Below are 15,297 nucleotides of genomic sequence, written 5' to 3' on the forward strand. Positions count from 1 at the left end.
TGGTTTAAAAAGACTAAAAAAAGATTTTAGGAGTGTTTGTTGTCTCCTAAGTATTCATGAGATGAACATTTATGCAATGCCCTTTTTGTTGTCTTTGCTCTCTATGTGCATTTATTACAGAGATGAAGAACGTAATACTGAACTTTTGAAAACCATGTAAATAAAAATAACTTTTACAGAACTGTGCAGGTTATTATTCCAATAAATGTTCTGACAGTACTTAATTTAAATATTACTTTAAATTGATACAATGACAGCATTTTTTGAAAACATATTTTAAATGTTTTACACATTTAAAATATATTTATATTAGAAATTACTTTTTTTTAAATTGCATGTTCTTAACTATAAATATTTTTTTTTTTTAATCAAATGTAAATTCATGTCACAGAAATCAGAAAAAGAAAAAAAAACCCTCTGTTTTATATTTTTACATTAACAGTGTAATCAATATTCTATTTATTAATGCTAGGTATGAATCTCATCAAGTTAGTGTTTTTAAGCATTTTACATTTATTCCAAAATAATAACTCAAGGTAGTAATAATTTAAACAATATATTTTATTGTATTATTTTTTTTTAATAGCTAACTTTAAATTATTTTAGAATTTTTTATATCATCAGTCATCAAAGATCAGTAAATACTGGTTACAGACAGATATTTACTTACAATTTCTAATTCTTACTAAAAACTCCCACAGGTCATTCATTGCAATTTTAAGTCTTATTTTGACGTAACAAAGTGGTTATGTCTAAGTGAGTCAGTTGTAGTGTTGCACGATATACCAGTACTTAAAAGGTATCAAGATACCCTCCTTTTAAAAATGGTATGATTCCGCATTTTACTAGTACCGGTACTTTAAGAATGCATTTTAATAAGAGCCGTATTTCTGCGCGTCTGTGTTAGTAAATGTTTTGTTTACTACACACAAACACGTGACGTTTGCGGTGTTTTCAGCCTCTGTCGCCTCAATATATGAGTATATGAACACATGAACATAATCTCTAGAACTGCTCTGAGAGTCACTTCATGAACACTTTACCGTTTCTTTTGCGAAAAACTAACGTCATATAATGGAGACCCTAAAGGTCTTAACAGCAACCCGTCAAAAATAAAAGTTTGGTTTATCTTGACAGTCAGAAATATATTAATATATTACTTAATGTAAACATAGTGCTACTACTAATAATAAAAATATGATTAAAACAATGTTTAAGGAATATTTACCAGAAAAAAATATTTACCAGAATTTATTTACCAGAAAATTGTAAATACACAACACAGTATTTCTAAAAAAAAAAAAAAATCAATAAATAAATAGCCTATAATAAATGAATTCTTTATCAAATCTTATTATCCTTTATAAATTCATTAAAGATGCTTTTGAATATTAAAACGTAATGAAACAATTCAAATAGAATCCAGAAAATTAATGGAAAACAGATTCACAAACAAAACTGAATTTGAGAAAAATAATAAAATGTATTTCATAGGACCTTAAAAACATGTAATTTTTGTTAAACGTTTAATAAATTGCTATTAAATTCTGCAAGTTTCATGCTTTGTGTTAATAGATAAAATAACTATGATCTCCATTTGGATCATCTGTTATTCAGTTACTTTTCCTGTTCTGTGTTTTTTCGTAGTATCGGTTCAGTAGTAGTACTGTGATATTTTAGTCAGGTGTCATATTGAAGTCAAAATTGTGGTATCGTGACAACACTAGTCAGATGTATACTTTTTTTTAAAATTAGTTTTCCCATTAACAGCATTATATTGTTCATTCAGACTGATTCACGAATGCGGGATGTGCGTAAGAGATGGGATTTATCGCATCAAACCAATCACAGCTGCACATAACCAGTCATATCCAATCATATCTCAATGGAGGCATTGCCTCCTCTCACATGACTTTCCCCCATTCATTTTCAGTTACCCCCCGCCAAACTCACTGCATGCTTTAGGGGGTCTGTTAAAACTACCTGCTGGTGATGCTGTTGGAAAAAGTTTTTTTTTTTTAGAAAAACTAGTGACTTATACACTTTTTAATTTTGTATTTTGTAATATTGCCGTGGTTTTATTTTTGTACTATGATTTTTTTTTTTTCATCCAATATTTTAAAGAGTGACTATAAGTCAAAGAATAAGTCAGACTGTCTTTTAGACTATAATAATGAGTGTAACTAAGATCAGGCTGGAGAGCCCATTGCAGACTGTGGCAGACAGATGTTACTATACTTTATGAGGGTTGATGGATGGTGACGGATCGCTGCAGCATGCCAAGTCAAATTCTGTATGCTGAACTAACCGCTGTGGAAAGACTTGGTTGCTTTTGACGGTAAACAGTCTAAAGTCTGTTCATTGTGCAGAGTATCCCATGTCATGTGAATCAGAAGAGGCCTTAGGAAGTGTACTTTGTATAGAGGCTGCAGAACTGTGTACTTAGAGCGATATGTTTTTTCAGTCTGTAAAGGTGGACAGCTCAACCTCAGGTTACCTTTGGTTTCTGATGTTCTTTTTGGGCTGAGCAATAGTGATACAGATGTAAAAATAATGCGGATATGTCTTTAAACTTTTGATATTTTTTTCTCTTTTATGCCTTTCACCAAAAGGAAGGTTTCTTCTGAACAGATGGTCTGGTGAAGTCTGTCTCAAGGAGACCTTGGCCAGGCAAAGCCCTGCTGGCTTTTCTGTTTGAAGTGCCTTTCTGCCCCTCCTCAGGACACATACACACACTTAATACACTGATGGATCTTATTCCTTCACGTCTTTGACAAGCCCTGTACACATCTGCAGACTGTCTCGACAACACATTCACACAGACGTTGCCACATTAAAAATCTTTGAGAATATACTAAAACTTTAAAACAACTATCACTTATAACTGTTAGAAACATTATCACATTATATAATGCTCAAAGCAGTAGTTCTCTCGCATTTGGCATCATTAATGTCAAACCTGACATCTTCATATGCCAAGTTTGAGCATTTTTTAATAGTCATGAAATGTATCTTTTTATTTAAATTTTTAAACAAATATTTATATTTTTACAGTTGAGGTCAAAAGTTTGCAGAATCTGCAAAATGCATGTTATTTTTTATTTAGTACTGACCTGAGTAAGATATTTTACATAAAAGGTATTTACATGTCCTCAACTGTATTTAATTTCAGTTTTATTTCAATTGCCAAAAACAATTTTTATTAGCTTTAGCTTTAGTTAAAAATAACAACACTGGACTGGATAGCATTTAGGGTGGGATGCTGCAACATAGCTCTCAGTAGTGTTCATAAATGCTACACCACACAAACTTTCACATGAACACACACATTTTCACATACACACTGAATAGTAATAGTTAGTGATGAATGTGTCCACTCCCTCAAGGTTGCCTCTGGCTGTCTGTTGCTGTGTAAAATAAAATGAGCCCCTTTTTCCCTCACCCACCAACCCTCACTGCCATCACACATCACTGCTTTAAACCAAACACCATAACCCCTTAATATTCCAATACAGCAACTTTATGTGTCATTTTATTAATAAAACGTCTTAATATATTTACATATTTAAAAGTTAGATTGTTAAATGTAAGTGTAATTTGTATTTTTAAGCAGCTATTTTGCTATTTCTCTTGTCTTCTGGCAGTGGTGCTATGGGTTCTACCTTACTCACCAGCAGGGGCAGACTGGATTTGAGTTCTTATTCAAGACAAAAGAGCTGAAGAAGAAATGGCTGGACCAGTTTGAGATGGCCATGTAAGTTTGAAACGCCGAATCGCAAATCTGTCACCACCCTCACGTAGTGCCAAACCTGAATGGGTTTTCTTTGTTCGGTGGAACACAAAAGGAGAAATTTGTTTTGCTCTTTTCTGTGCTCTTTTCAGTAAAGAAGAACCAGAGATTTCAAGCTTTAAAAAAAACATAAAAGGTATTGGAAGGCATAAAAGTATAAAAAGTCAGTTCAGTAATAATCTTCCCCTCCATTAAGTTGTTAACCGAATCTTTGAGTCCATCTCATTTAAATCAGTTAAGAAACATAAAATTTATGAACTGAATCAATCAAATAATTTTAAGGAATAGTACACCCAAAAATGAAAATTTGCTAAAAACATACCATCAGGCCGTTCAAGATCAATACAAGTTTGTTCATTGAATTTGGAGAATTTTACCATTACATCATGGGACCTCTGCAGTGCATAAGTGGCATCAAAATGAGAGTTCAAACAGCTGATAAATGCATAATCCAATCCACACGGCTCCAATGAAGTGAAAAGCTGTGTGTTTTTTTATCAAATTTAAGAAACACAAGAAACCAAGGAACATATTGGAAGACAGAACTGAACATAACCACATGCTACAACCACAGTAAAGACAACAACCAACCGGGAATATAAGAAGCATTAAATTTTATATACACACAGGGCAAGGGCTAAAAGGGGGGGAACAATGGCAGAATAGGTAGAGCGGAACTGGCAGAGTGTGGAGCCAGGGCAGGGCAGACAGAGCAAGAGGCCAGAATGGAGTCACCAGAGCGGGGAAGCCAGGGCAAAGCAGGTAGAGCAGGGAGCCAGTAAAGAGAGATGACCACAGCAGAGCTAGCAGAGATGACCACAAGGACAGAGCAAAAGACCACCACAGTGGAGCTGGAGACCACAGTGGAACCCAAAATCAAGGCAGACATGAAGACCACCACAGTGGGACTGGTGGAGCTGGAGACCTAGATGGGCCTGACAGAGCTGAAGAGCACCAGAGTGGCCCTGATGGAGATGACCACCAGGATAGAGTCGAAGACCATTGGGGTTAAGAAGACCACTGCAGTGGAGATGGAGACCAAAATGGTGTGGAGCTGGAAATCAAGGTGGAGCTGTAATGAATGAAAATGGGAAGCTCAGAGAGTTCAGAAACAGCCTCTGGTGGGTGAAATGTGTGGTGGGCCAAGCTCCACAGCCATTTGAGCTTTAGCCCTTAAGTGTTTGTCGCGGGATTCCCTACCATTACACTCACGGTGAAGGGGGATCTGCTTAGCTGAATTTCACACTCCACAAACTCACAAAGAGTACCTTGAGGACCATCACAGAGTGGCTGTGTTTTTAGTGGGTCATTGAGTGCAGTGAGATCAAAAGAGCTGAGCGATCCGCTTAGAAAATGTTTATGGTGTGAAACATCCAGAAACTCTCAAATGTGGTCCTAGAGTGGCCCTGTTTTGTAATGTGTGACCATAGCCACGGGAACATATTTTATCTGGGGGGTGCTTTTTCAGTTTTTAAATTTAGCTTTTTCAGTTTTTAAATTTAAACTTTGTGTAAGTTATTTGTTATTTTATAGGCTATTAGGCCTAAATATAGCATGGTGTAGTTTTATTCATTTTGTTAATAAATTAATCATTCTGTGTTTAATATAAGTGAGTTTGTCATTGTTGTCCATTCAATCAGTTGATGCCGAATTGCCGCTAATTCGAAAGTGAAAGTAAAATGCACGCTTGCGTTTACAAGCTATTGAAAAGCGAGAACTTGAGGGAATAGATGAACATACAAATTAATGAAGACAGAGTCCATGTGAACCAATACATATTTGTGCATTTGTGATTTTTAGTTCAAGCTTTTTTTCTTTAACATTTCTATTATTTAAGGGGATTTTACTAAATATTAACATCGCTGATAAAACGCCAAATTTTTGGTTTGTGCATTTTGGCAAATTCTCTCATCAGAAACAACAAAGTGCAGATGTACATGCAATGTAAATAAGAGATTTATTCATCATACACTGGAGACAGCTTCACTTATTATAAATGGAGCTTGTTTTAGAGTGCTTACACTCGCACTACACTGAATTCAGTGATATCTTTTGATAATGTAAATGTTCTTTGCTCCCTGTATAATTTGTTCGTTGTTTGAATAATCATGGACATGCGGCGTTATAATTAAACTTAAAATGTCTTTTTATCAAACGTGATTAGTTTAAATCCAAATTCAGTCTTATTAAAATATTTTATGACTTGCCTGAAATGTTATGATGTGCGTAGTTAATAGATTACATTGGGCTACAGTGGTTTGAGGGGCACAAGGAAAATCTTAGCTGATTTAAACTGGTCATGAGCTAGTTTTAGCTGGTCATGTGCTGGTCCTAAGTTTGTCCTAGGCAGGAGCTAGTTGCTTAGGACCAGCACATGACCAGCTAAGAACCAGCTTAAAAAAGCTAAGGACCAGCTTAAACCAGCTCAAACCAGCAGCCATGCTTCAAAACATACCTAACCAGCATATGCTGTTTATTTCAACAGGGGAACTAAACTAACAGTAACACAAAGAGGCATATGAACACAAGAAATGGAAAAAAAAAAAAAAACTGAACATAACCACTTTCTACAACCATAGAAAAGACATCAACTGACAAGGAACATTTTCTTCTTTTAAGACCAGAATCATAAGACATTTATATAAACACAGGGCAAGGGCTAACAAGACACAGCTGGGAAGACAATCAAGGAAACCAATCAGCAAAAAGACTACAAAGGGACAAAGACCTGACACAGGACAACATAAACATGAAAACATAAAACATGAAAGTCCAACAAAGTTTCTTACAAACACACAGTTTTCACTTCACAAGATGTTAAGATAGTTCACCCAAAATAAAAATTGTGTCATGAACTACTCACCCTGTTGTTCCAAACCCATAAGACCTTCGTTCATCTTCAAAAGACAAATTAAGATATTTTTGATATCCGAGAGCTTTCTGACCCAGACAGCAACACAACTACCAAGTTCAAGGCCCAGAAAGGTAGTAAGGACAACGGTAAAATAGTCCATGTGAAATCAGTGGTTCAACCGTAATGTTATGAAGCTACGAGCATACTGTTTGTGCACAAAGAAAACAAAAATAGCGACTTTATTCAACAATTTTTTCTCTTCGGTGTCAGTCTTGTGTCTGTACACATCATCTTATATTCAATAAGGCATCCAACGTGTTTATAATGATGTCGTTTGATGTCAAGCAGCTTACTTCGTTCTAGTACGTGGTGACATCCTGCGCCTGGGATGCTGTCGAGATTTGATATCACAATGTATTTACACTGGAAGAAATCAAAAGAGAGATAGAGAGGAAAACTAACAAGAGTTCTGATTTGGAAATCATGCGGGTTAAAGAGGATACAGCATCCCTTGTGCCGAGAGTCTGTAATAATGTTTCCTCTCCCGCTTGATTTATATGTCACCCTTTAAAAATGTGTTTCTGTACACGCACGTATACGTGTGGTTGACTGCGTGATGATCTGAAGGGTGCATTCAAACAACAAATTACACCTGCCGCATGCACACAGCTCTCTTGATGCAAGAATCAATCTTAGAGTCGTTCGGGTAAAGAGCTTCCCCACTGCTCTGATTCGTGCCCAGAATTGGAAGGGCTGGTCTCGGCCCCGTGGGCCACAACATTCACCGACTCTTGGCCCCCGTTCGCTCTGGCCTCTTAAACATGCAGTTTAACTCACACAGTTAGCTTGTCATATGCTTATTTTTCCAGTCAGCAAACTTTACCATGTTTCTGCTTTTCCATTTCAGATCTAATATTCGGCCTGAGAATGCCACATTTAACTCTCACCACTTCAGGATGCACACTTTCGAGAGGGCCACCACCTGCAGCTCCTGTCATATGCTTCTCAGGTGAACTGACTTTGCACATTTGAGACCTTTTGTGTGCTGAAATAAGTTCATTAGTGTTAGCCAACACTGACCATTCAGATTATTAATAAGATGTTTAAAGACTCTATGAAAATAACAGTTTTCTGTCCTGTGTTTTCTGTGCCTTGCCAGTCCTATTAGACAAAAAATAGTTGAAAAAGATGCAACATCAACATTTTTGCTCCGTTTTGTCAGAGGAACATGATTTTCAATGTGTATAAATCATATAAAATATATTGTGCTATTTAGGGAAGGAGTAGACTAGAATTTTGGTAGCCTTAAAATTTTCTTCAGATTAGGGATGTGCCTTCCAGTGCAACAGATTGTCACTGAATTTAAATGGACTGAATGATTAAAGAAGTACTGTATACGCCAACAGAGATATGTCTCTGTTTTTAGGGAGGTCTAGTTATGATTTTTTTATTAAAATCAAGGTAAAAAAAAATGAAACTTACAGTTTCAACAGATGAATTATTCATAAAACATCTATAATATTTATTAAGAAAATGGTATTTTCTTCTTTTGTTTACACAAAAATCATCATTTACTCACCCTCATGTTGTTTTAAAGCCATAAGGCTTTTGTTGATCTTCAAAACATAAGTAACAATATTTTTAATAAACCTTTTTTTGGGTGGGTGATATGACTAAAATCCTGTATCACGATATGAGTAGTTTTATTTCACGGTAACGATATATATCAAAATATAGTTATTTTTGCTTTAAATAATGTCTTTATGATAACCACAGTTTTGATACCATAGAAATTTCATAATTCTTGTCACTAGTGTCAATATTAGAACAAATACTAGCCTAAATTATAAAAAAAAAACTCAAGCTAACTGAAGACAAGTAAACAGTCATAAATGAAATAAAAATAAGAAACTAATTGGGTCATTCTACAGAAATGTCCACTTTCGGTATGGCAATATCTTAAAATGTATTTTTTTTTCTAACATTTAAACTTATAAGCATTAAAATTATAAGATTACCTTTTGACTTTATGAATACACATAAATGACAGCTTAATGTTTTTTTTTTTTTTTTATCTTTTTTGTGCATTTATTTAAAGACCACATGTACCATTTTTTGTCACTGGAGTTACCTTAATTCTTTGGTATTATTAAAGATTTTGATAAAATATTATTTCTCGATTTTTACAGAAAAATAATGAAAATGCAAGAAATAAGGAGATCAATATTTGATTTATTTAATGTGACAGAAAAAAACACAGTAACACCAGTGTCACACTGAATCACCAGTGACATACATAAGACCTGATATATTGATCTTCGCTGGTGTTACCCATAAGTAAGGTAACACCAATGACAATTTTCATGAAAAATGCATTTTGCAAAATAGCTGCTGCAAGGTAACAAGGTAACTGAAAAGGGATAGTGGACTTATCACAGGCCTTTCTTCACAGATCTTGAGAAAATAGGATGTCGTCAATGTGATTTTTATTTAAAAATAAAAGATTTTTGTTAAACGGTAACACAGCTCCAGGGGACCACTACTTTAATTTTATATTTTATCATATTTATTCAGCATTTCATATATGATATGAACCAATTACAAGCAACAAGATAAAAAAAACTAAAACTGAAAAAAATTGTATAAAGTAATCAAATGTATAAAAACACTGCATATTCTTCACTGTGTAAATTAAATATATATTTCTTAAAGTTACAAAAGTGATTTAGTCAAGAGCAGTGACAGGTTTTCTCTCTTTTGTTGTTTGATTAACATGACGGACAGCAGGAATATCAGGCTGCTGTCACTTTAAGAGCTCCTTGGATTAAATATACTGTTGCATATGTGTTTTCTTTCACAGCTGTTTGATTGTACATAAGAAGTAAAGGACTGCGCTTATAAGGATACTTGCAAAGTTGCATTTTGACTCATATGAGTGTGTATTTAACCGTTTAACGCCTCTCTGTCAGTGTTCAGAAACAACGTCTTTCAGACAGCGTGTGCATATAGTGAAATGAATTTACTTTCACTGCTGATTTCATTTCAAAAGCTTAAAATCACTTGTTTTATAATCGGAATGCACATAGCATAGCACATGAGTGTGTTACCACGATAGAGACGATCGTCCAAAATCTCTCTGGACAAATTTCTACCGGTTAATCATGTCTACTGGTATATCGTCCACCCCTAGTCCATATGAATCAAGTGATATATACAGGCCAAGCAAGTAGGATTTAGTTTCTGGAAGTTCTTCTGTATTTCATGAACACTATGTATGTGCATTGATCAGTGGATTAAATGTGTGATTCATTATTTTGCAGATTAGTTTTACAACATTTTTATAAACTTTCTAAATTGTCAGTTTGTTCTCCTAGGTTTCATTAAAACTTAAATCTTCATTTGTGTTGCAATGATAATTGAAAGTGAGAAACCTGCAAAGATGGCATAATTTTCATTTTTGAGAAAACTATCCCTTTAAAGCAAACTGAAAGCCACAGGTCTGTAATAGTCAACTCTGCTGCTTGAATGTAACTGAACGAACCAGCGTTGACCCATGATCCTTCTGCTCTTCAGGGGAATATTTAACCAAGGCTACCTTTGTCCTAAATGTGGAAATGGGGCTCATAAGGGCTGTCTGGGAAAACTAGGAGTCTGTGGAAGGGCAGGTAATGGTCAATAAAAAGTCTCTGCATTAGCCAAGTTGGCGTTTCATATTTCACCCTTCAAAGAAATACATGTATTCTTGGAATTTATACCCAGATGATTTCAGATTCTTTTTCATGTCAGATTCATGGGTTTTCAGACATACCATAAATATTCCAGTGAATGTTGTAATGTAACTGTCATACCATAGTGTGAAGGTAACACAGAGCTTAAATATTCTCTTACTGTAGGAATAAAAGCACAGATATGTCCAAAACACTAAGTTCACACAGAATGTTTTTGCTTTCCACTGTGTAAACAAAATCTATAAATATATAAATGTTTTGTGTGAATATTCGCTTACTGTGCCTTTCTTGATTTAAGGCAACTAATTCAACTATATTAATTTGTCGGAGAGGTATATAATAGTCTTAGTCTTAATAGTGATGCCACTTAATAAATAATGCCACAGAAGTGTAATTTGTACATGTACAGCCTTTTCCCCCTCATTTACAAATGTTCTTTTATTCTCTCATTATGTTTTCAGGTGCTGCTGTTCAAAAAGCACAGGTGAAACCACATATAAGTTCATTTAAATTCACTGTTAATTGTGTTTCCACACAGTACACTTCAAACATAATGCATGCTATTGCCAGACTGCAATATAATTTTTTTTATGGATATTTGTAAGAATCCAGAGAGGACTGTTGTATATTGCTGTCTAAAGTATGTTTTATTTTCATTTAAATGTTTATTGTACTGACAGAATGCAGTCTTAAATAGTAATAACAGAATCTTTGTTAGATTGTTTCTTTGTGTCAGTGTGTAAATTTGTTTTGACAATATTTTTACCCGTGTTGCAAAAAGCAGATAATAATAGCTCAGTGTTCATATCGCAGAGAATCTGTTAATGATATTTTCTCCCTTCTCTTATTTCACAGAGAAAGACAACACCTAGGAAACAAGAAGACTCAGGTAGGTATCTTTTTCTTCAGCACACTTCTGTATATAGACTGTGAAGTTCTCAAGACTGGTGTAAAGCTCTTTTATACATTGTATTAGAAACATTTATTGTGCTATACACACAGTCTTTTGTTCCCCATCATCAACCTTATTGTTGTTTATATGAGGAGGTTCAGTCAGGTGCTAATTGCTGGGAACTCAGTGAGTAATTCTTTGAATTCAGATACATGTGGTTGTCCCAGATGATAACAATAGATAGCGTATCATCAGAATGATGATGAGGGTTATCTCCATTATCATCCAATAATATTTGGATAGTTGAAATACTTCTGGGAATGTTGTGCTGTGTAACATACTCCATCTAAAACTACTTTAAACAGCAATTATTATGCACTTGCTTTTATGACCTTATATTAATACATCATTTGTACTCCTTTCAAATTCATTTGCCACACCGCAGGACTGTTTAAAAAGAACTAGCAAAGGCCAAATAGGAATAAAAATGGTGAGAAACTTTAATTTGTTTCCGGGGGACGCTAATGTAAAAAAGAACGTGGGTACAACTTCCGGTGAGGTGGTGGAAGTAATGTAGTATACCAATGGTTTTTTACGTGCTAATTAGCATAGAGCCTAAGTATTTCTCAGATTATTATTTACTTTGTAAAGTTGCAATTGCAAACTCAGGTTTGCAATTGCAACATTTACTGTTCGAAGTTGTGTTCGCACATCGTTAGCAAGTTAGGATTGCTAAATCTTGAAATCTTTTTTTATTCAGTCGTAAAGAAATTATGTTTTTTGCGGAAAAAAAATTCAGCATTTTCAGCATGGACTGATATGGTCCCCCGATTTTAAACTTCCAAAATGCAGTTTAAATGCGTCTTCAAACGATCCCAAATGCGGTTGTAAACAATCCCAGCCGAGGAAGAAGGGTCTTATCTGGTGTAACGATCGGTTATTTTCATAAAAATAATACAATTTCTATACTTTTCAATGTCAAACGCTTGTCTTGTCTTACTCTGCCTGGACTGTTTTTTTCCGGTTCATGACAGTTAGGGTTTGTTGAAAAACTCCCATCTCATGTTCTCCCTCAACTTCAAAATCGTCCTATATCGCTGTTTTACCTTTTTTTGTTAAGGGTGTTTGATCTTCTTTGCATGTTTACTTTGCAAAAGCTGGGTCTGTACTTCTGCAGTGATGTAGGATGATTTTGAAATGATTTTTGAAGTTGAGGGAGAAAATACGATCAGAGTTTTTCGTCATACCCTAACTGTCTTGAGCCAGAATACACAGAGTTCAACGAGAGCAAGGCAAGATGAGTGTTTGAGATTAAAAAGTATTTAAATTGTACTGTATTGTTTAATGAAAATAACCGATCGTTTGCTAGATAAGACCCTTGTTCCTCAGCTGGGATCGTTTACAACCGCATTTGGGATGGTTTGAAGCCGCATTTGAACTGCATTTTGGAAGTTCAAAATCGGGGCATTCATATCAGTCCATTATATGGAGAAAAATGCAGAAATGTTTTCCTCAAAAAACATAATTTCTTTACGACTGAAGAAAGAAAGACATGAACATCTTGGATAAAAAGGGGGTGAGTACATTATCTGTAAATCTTTGTTTTGGAAGTGGACTTCTGCTTCAACGGTTGTGCCAGATGAAGCCTTGATTCGAGGCTTGTGTTAACGCAGATATCATGAAACCAGTGACAAACGAAGCCTCACTTTCTGTCCGGTCATGTGCATAATTTACCTTGTGTGCCGGAATGAATACTTTTTCAGACTTATTTAATCACATTTTTAAATACCCAGTCATACAAGTAATATGAAAAATACAAATTATTTCAGGAAAATTAAGCATTTGCCATACGCAATTCATATATGTGTACATTATTCTTCTATTACATCATATAGGTATTCGTACTGGCATTTAATGCCACAGTTTAATGGGTAAATTAATTTAACAGAGACAGAAATTTAACAAACGAACACACACACTGTTATTTGTGCACGTAACATGAGTTGATCTGTGGAATGTATGGTAAAAGTTTCTTTCACAGGCTTTTGGCTGCTTTATTTTTTACTAACCACCAGATAGCGCTGTTTTCGACACTCAAAGCTGTGAATCTTTTCCCGAAACAGTGAGAAGGATATAACTGCAGCCTGGAGATCTCCAAATGGGGGCGGGAACTCCAAAACAGGGTGGGAGCTCCAAAATAGGGCGTGGCTTCCTCCCATTGACAGGCAGGCACATGACATGCATGCGCAATTTTTTCCCCCAAGCCACTTCAGTGCAAACTCCGCCCCACAGCTGCTTCTAACGGTTTTATTGGTTGTGTCAATGACAGTGTTGATTTCCTACACTATACTACAAACAATGCTAACCCTTAAACCTACCCCACACCTGACATTAACCTTAACCAGTGAAATTGACTGCATGGTGGGATTGGCGCTAAATAGCATGGCAGATAAACAGTTAATACGATTATGCGATATAAGATCGCCGGGACGTTCCGTAACTCCCCAACCGGACCTCACCAGACAATGGGACCTTTTTAGTTGCACTCAGCGTCACTACACCCTCCTACCCTGCGAATTTCAAGTCCCGGGATGCGCCCATTTCTTTAAACAAAGCAATTGAGTAAAACCTTTCCCCTGCGCTGGGACGGCTTGCGGGAGAGCTCGCAGGTGATTTACATTGTTAAGCAGAGGTTCTAACTCGAGTCCGAATACCACTGGCTACGAGATTTTCTGTTTTCACTGAGCATATTTATTTATGTAGCATATTTTATTTTATTTTAGAACTAGAAACAGTGTCTACTTTATAAAGTTTTATTTTGAAATGTAAGTCAATAACCATAGCCAATGGTGAAAGTCTTTGCGTGATGAGACCCCACCCCATTTTGGAGGTTATGCCCACTTTTGGAGTTACCGCCCCCAATTGGAGATCTCCAGTCTGCAGTTATACATACTTGGAAACAGTCAGAGGAAATTCTCAGTGCTTCACGAGGCTTCATTTGCCCATCACTACTGTCAACTGTTGAATGAATGTCACGTCCCGCTTGTTTACTTCGAACCGAAATACACTCCCACTTTTGACGCATAGGAAAAACTTGGACAATGGTGGGAAAAAATCCCATGGAATTATTATTTGCCAACTACACATTTACTATATTCAGTCTATCTCAGCTCCTTCCTGCAACTGTTAAAATAATTTATTTTATATCAAATAGTGTTCAGTTCACAACAGTTTAGCGTGGTGTTTGAGATCTCTTTACTGTCTTGCCAAGTCAAAAGTCCATATAATAAATAAAAATACAATTATTTTAAAGTAAGAGTAATATTATTTTTTAAAATAAGAATGATAAGAGAATATATGTCATTTAATAAAGAATAAATCAATTAAAACCATCTATTATTATGTGGACTTTTGTGTGTGCTATGGAATTGACATAAAATCACATTTTGTTGAAATCATTTACCTAAAAAAATTGATTGAATCGCATCACAGAATATTCTGAATATCACTAGAATAATGTCATGAACCACACGATAAGCACAGCTAACAACAAATTGAGCAATCAGCTCGAAACATCACGTTTTTGGTAAGAAAACAATTAAGTAGTTTGAAAGTAAAGTTAGATGGCAACTGACTGGTGACCCTGTTATGTGTTTTTTCATTCTCAGAAGAATTGCTTGTAAACAGTCAGGAGAGATTCTCATTTTTCCCCAAAAACACTGCCACATCATTTTATTTTCAGAATGGTGAAACTTCGTGCTCAGCTTAAACAGGTGCTGATTTTCAAAATTGCTGTCGTTCGTTTTTGCTCTTCTGGGACTAAATAACAATCCTGAAGTGCAAAAGAGACTTTCACATGCCGTCGAGGTTGGAAGGGGTGTGTTCATGTTGATGGAAAGAAGAAGTGGTCAGAAACAATTTATTATAGAAACAGCACAAATTTACCTTTCTTATTTTATTGCTGTATAATTTGAATAAGTTTCTGATTTAACAGTGTTTTGACCAACATGTTTTAAATAAGCTCAAGTGTGCT

At 35.3% G+C, this 15,297-nt stretch overlaps 1 protein-coding gene across 2 annotated transcripts in view; it reads left to right on the forward strand.

Moving 5' to 3' along the window:
- vav3b (vav 3 guanine nucleotide exchange factor b) overlaps positions 1-15,297 on the forward strand; it is a 67,632-nt gene that overhangs the window by 27,089 nt on the left and 25,246 nt on the right. For both annotated transcript variants that reach the window (XM_051133853.1, XM_051133861.1), the window contains exons 15-19: positions 3,645-3,754; positions 7,552-7,653; positions 10,218-10,309; positions 10,834-10,856; positions 11,228-11,261. In XM_051133853.1, coding sequence (XP_050989810.1) covers positions 3,645-3,754; positions 7,552-7,653; positions 10,218-10,309; positions 10,834-10,856; positions 11,228-11,261 — 361 coding nt within the window. The remainder of the gene's footprint in view (positions 1-3,644; positions 3,755-7,551; positions 7,654-10,217; positions 10,310-10,833; positions 10,857-11,227; positions 11,262-15,297) is intronic.

The sequence above is a fragment of the Labeo rohita genome, chromosome 2 (assembly GCF_022985175.1).
Source record: "Labeo rohita strain BAU-BD-2019 chromosome 2, IGBB_LRoh.1.0, whole genome shotgun sequence".
In the NCBI taxonomy this organism is placed as follows: Eukaryota; Metazoa; Chordata; class Actinopteri; order Cypriniformes; family Cyprinidae; genus Labeo; species Labeo rohita.